General features: G+C 39.0%; 1 protein-coding gene across 1 annotated transcript; it reads left to right on the top strand.

Annotated features, from left to right (window-relative positions):
- The first annotated feature begins 268 nt into the window (after positions 1-268).
- On the top strand, positions 269-2,907 carry LOC145861322 (uncharacterized). Its single transcript, XM_082963294.1, has 5 exons — positions 269-634; positions 802-861; positions 1,065-1,223; positions 1,431-1,490; positions 1,671-2,907. Exons 1-5 carry the CDS (start codon positions 479-481, stop codon positions 1,755-1,757), a joined length of 522 nt encoding a protein of 173 aa, XP_082819420.1. The 5' UTR covers positions 269-478; the 3' UTR covers positions 1,758-2,907.
- Positions 2,908-4,844: the final 1,937 nt, after the last annotated feature.

Below are 4,844 nucleotides of genomic sequence, written 5' to 3'. Positions count from 1 at the left end.
TTAAGTCATCTTTTTGTTCACACATCAACTTCCCTTTTTTTGACTGTTATGTTATTTTTGTGTACATTTCGGTATAGTTTTGAGTTCGGTGTAATAACGTTGACCTGGTTAACCCAGGTAAGGAAGCTGGGGAGGGAGGGAGGGAGGATACCCGAGAAAGGAACCACAATGACGTCTCCTCCACCAAGGCCTCCAAGACAATATAAATACTGTCCCTACCAGGTAGAAAACATGACAACCTACCAAACCAACCCGTAAGGTAAGCAGTTTAATCTACGGTCTTGGTTGTAGTATTACAACAGGTCTCTCTTGCAAAATAGATTTATGATCACCTGTAGCGTGTAGCTTATAAATAGGATTAGATAAGGCTGACCGAAATCAAAACAAGATATCTGACTGTAATTTATTCTTTCCAGGCGAACTGTGATATTTTCGCATTATTATTCAAACGAAGAAAGACAAATCTCCCGGAGCCAATATGAAGTTCAGTTCGGTCCAACTCGTAGCCGCTGTGGTAGTGGTGATGAGCGTCTGTCTGCTGCGCGAATCCGTGGCGCACTCCATCCATCGCCCGCTCAGCGCCCCCCTGCACAGCGCGGATACCGACACCATGGTACAGCTGGTGGCTCAACATGTAAGTTACTTTATCATATTCCATAATGGCTTATAATTGTAGGACTAAACTAAATATATTCTATTTGTAGAACTAGTAGCCTATTATTTTGTATTTTATGCGGGTTTATTTCATTATGATAATGACTTTAAAAAGCCTAATAATACCATTCCTGTCTGTTTCAACAGGCGCAAAGTTCTGACACTGATACTGACACTAAACTGATGCCAGACATCGATACTAAAAAGGTCTGTCTATTAAACCTATGAGTAATGTCATGTTAATCCATGTCTAGCCTACATTATTTTACAGCTTGGTGTGAAATGGTATTTAGTTTAGTGTTGTATTTTCTATTTCTACCACCTGATGCAGCTGTAGGCAATAGGAATCATATCATACTAATGAATTGATGCCTTTGAACTGAACTTTGAACTGACGTTTCCAATGGCAGAACCACAGAGACATCTGCTGCCTGCATGCTAACATCCTGGACTTCTACCTGAGTAACATCCTGACCACTAAGGAGAAGCAGGACAAGCATCATCCTAAACTCCCTGCCCTGAAGGAAGACCTGGCCCGAGTCAGCAGAGACCTGAAGGAACACGGCTGTGTAAGTTCTCCTCTCCGTCATTTGCTTTACCTACACTCCTTTATTTCATCCCCTTCTCTCTTCATCCATTCTTTACCTTTTCAACACACTCCTATGTTTCACTCTGTTTGTCTCTGTCTCTGTCAGAGATCTGAGGGGTGATATTGTGTAGAGATGGTGTTTTTATCACTCAGAGAAAGGGACTGATTTCCTCTCTCTTTCTTCTAGGCTATTAAACACTACAATGACCACCACCACAGCATTGCTTTCCGCAAGAAGTTGGCCGGGGTAATTCTCCATTATACCTGTACAGACTTGATCATTTTCATACTTGTCACAAAGAAACATGATAAACAAAAGTTATGAACAAGAGTTAATGCATTAATCAAAGTGAAAATGAATCCATTGAACATTTGATTGAATGTGATCTTTGTCTAAACCCCCATTGTTTTTGGTTTCTTGTTTCAGATGGAGGAGGGGAAAGGGATAAAGAAAGCCATTGGAGAGATTGACATCCTCTTCACCTTCCTGAAAGACTTCTGTGTGCACGCCTAGATCCAAATACAGGATTCAAATACATCCTATATCATCACATAGAGATGTACATCTAGATCCAACACATCCTATATCATCACATATAGATGTACATCTAGATCCAACACATCTATATCATCACATAGAGATGTACATCTAGATCCAACACATCCTATGTCATCACATAGAGATGTACATCTATATCCAACACATCCTATATCATCACATAGAGATGTACATCTAGATCCAACACATCCTATATCATCACATAGAGATGTACATCTAGATCCAACACATCCTATATCATCACATAGAGATGCACATCTAGATCCAACACATCCTGTATCATCACATAGAGATGTACATCTAGATCCAACACATCCTATATCATCACATAGAGATGTACATCTAGATCCAACACATCTATATCATCACAGAGAGATGTACATCTAGATCCAACACATCCTATATCATCACATAGAGATGTACATCTAGATCCAACACATCCTATATCATCACATAGAGATGCACATCTAGATCCAACACATCCTATATCATCACAGAGAGATGTACATCTAGATCCAACACATCCTATATCATCACATATAGATGTACATCTAGATCCAACACATCCTGTATCATCACATAGAGATGTACATCTAGATCCAACACATCCTATATCATCACATAGAGATGTACATCTAGATCCAACACATCCTATACCATCACATAGAGATGTACATCTAGATTTTAGTCATGCTATGTTTCTGTACCTTATATCCTATAAGGATATTGTGTTTTTTTGTATTCATTTTGCATTGCTTATTTATTATTGATCTATTTATTGTTGTTACTAAGAAACATGCAAACTGGTGAAATGTATTTCAAATGCATCATGATTCTGTTCACATCAAATGTGCAGGGTCTTGAGCATTTCATTTGTAGCCGCATTGTGGCCCTTACTTTCTACATCTTGTGCTGGACACAATAATAATACTATATTTATTAAGCTTTTTGGAGAATATATTTAAACAGAGAATCTATTCCATTTTTAAGTTATTGTCATTGTTAAATTATTATGAAATGTTTAAGTTATTTATACATCTATTGAACAAATACGTATTTTGCTATAAAGTGATTGTATTTATATAGGAAGTGAATGCAGCTGTCTGTAACATGGGGAAATGTATTGAATTTGCCACAGTGTTTGTAACCTAAGATTCCTAAAATAAAAACTTTTCAAAAGCACATTCTTCTTTTCATATTTATTATCGTGTCTTTACACAGTGTACGGTACAGACTTAGACAGCAGTAGAATAACTTTAAATGTGTACAGCAGTAGTTATATAGGATGATCCTGGACTAGAATACAGTGTAGACTTAGACAGCAGTAGTTATATAGGATGATCCTGGACTAGAATACAGTATAGACTTATACAGCAGTAGTTATATAGGATGAGCCTGGACTAGAATACAGTGTAGACTTAGACAGCAGTAGTTATATAGGATGAGCCTGGACTAGAATACAGTGTAGACTTAGACAGCAGTAGTTATATAGGATGAGCCTGGACTAGAATACAGTATAGACTTATACAGCAGTAGTTATATAGGATGATCCTGGACTAGAATACAGTATAGACTTATACAGCAGTAGTTATATAGGATGAGCCTGGACTAGAATACAGTGTAGACTTAGACAGCAGTAGTTATATAGGATGAGCCTGGACTAGAATACAGTGTAGACTTAGACAGCAGTAGTTATATAGGATGAGCCTGGACTAGAATACAGTATAGACTTAGACAGCAGTAGTTATATAGGATGAGCCTGGACTAGAATACAGTATAGACTTAGACAGCTGTAGTTATATAGGATGAGCCTGGACTAGAATACAGTATAGACTTAGACAGCAGTAGTTATATAGGATGAGCCTGGACTAGAATACAGTATAGACTTAGACAGCAGTAGTTATATAGGATGAGCCTGGACTAGAATACAGTATAGACTTAGACAGCAGTAGTTATATAGGATGAGCCTGGACTAGAATACAGTGTAGCGTTAGACAGAAGTAGATTAACTTTATTTTTCCAGAATGATCTCTAGAAGCTGAACATACAATCAACATTAAATTCACACATTCAGCACACATATATAACTCTACTTCCCATAGAAATACATTGTTCACTGTGTACAGCGACCACAGAGCAAGGTTTAAGGGTGAATTCATCAATAAATGGTTCCTAAATAGATTGGGCCAGTTTCCCGGAGATTCTCCATTGAGTCCAGTACTAGACTTAATCAGGGTCCGGAAAACATCTGCAGACTGTGATGTTGAAATGGGAATCATTTTCAGTAAAATTACACAGGCATTTTAGGCCTTCATTATTATAGCAAACAATATATAATATCTGTCAATTCAGTGAGAGTTGATGACAGAAACAGAAGTGCTGTCATTATGCTCAATAAAACACATTATCTAAACCTTGGAGTGTCATTACTGATAATGTCTGGAATATACAATAACATTAACTATCGTTGACGTGTGTGTGTGTCTCCAAGTGTGTGTACTTGTGTTTGTGTCTAAATGTGTGTGTGTGGTGTGTGTGTGTGTGTGTGTGTGTGTGTGTGTGTGTGTGTGTGTGTGTGTGTGTGTGTGTGTGTGTGTGTGTGTGTGTGTGTGTTGGTGTGTGTTGGTGAATGAGTGTGTGTATTGTGTCATGCAGAGAGCATGCTCCAACAGTGGGATTGTCCAATCAGGAAGTTCACCTGCTTCCCCAGTTCAGGTAAATGACAACATGATGACACCTGACACCTGAGACAGGTAAACACTTACTTCCTGGTTCCTCTCTGCTCTTCTCTGCTCCGCATGCAGGCCAGAGGAAGCAGCTGGTGGAGGTTTGGCCGGGGGTGTGGCCGGTGGCATGACTGGTGGTGTGGCCGGGGGCGTGGCTGGGCCAGGTTCTTGTATTCCACCTCTGGAGTGTTTAAGGTGATGAAACACAGACAGAGAGATAATGACCTGGAGTTTTTACAGCTATTTCCTGTTCCACATCAGCAGAGGAAACGGAGGGCTTTCAGAGAGCAAACAAAGGATGTATCTTCCTGAGAAT

Source organism: Salmo salar, chromosome 17 (assembly GCF_965601325.2).
Source record: "Salmo salar chromosome 17, fSalSal1, whole genome shotgun sequence".
In the NCBI taxonomy this organism is placed as follows: Eukaryota; Metazoa; Chordata; class Actinopteri; order Salmoniformes; family Salmonidae; genus Salmo; species Salmo salar.
The sequence above is the reverse complement of the archived record's forward strand: the minus strand, read 5'-3'. Positions and strand labels throughout refer to the sequence as shown.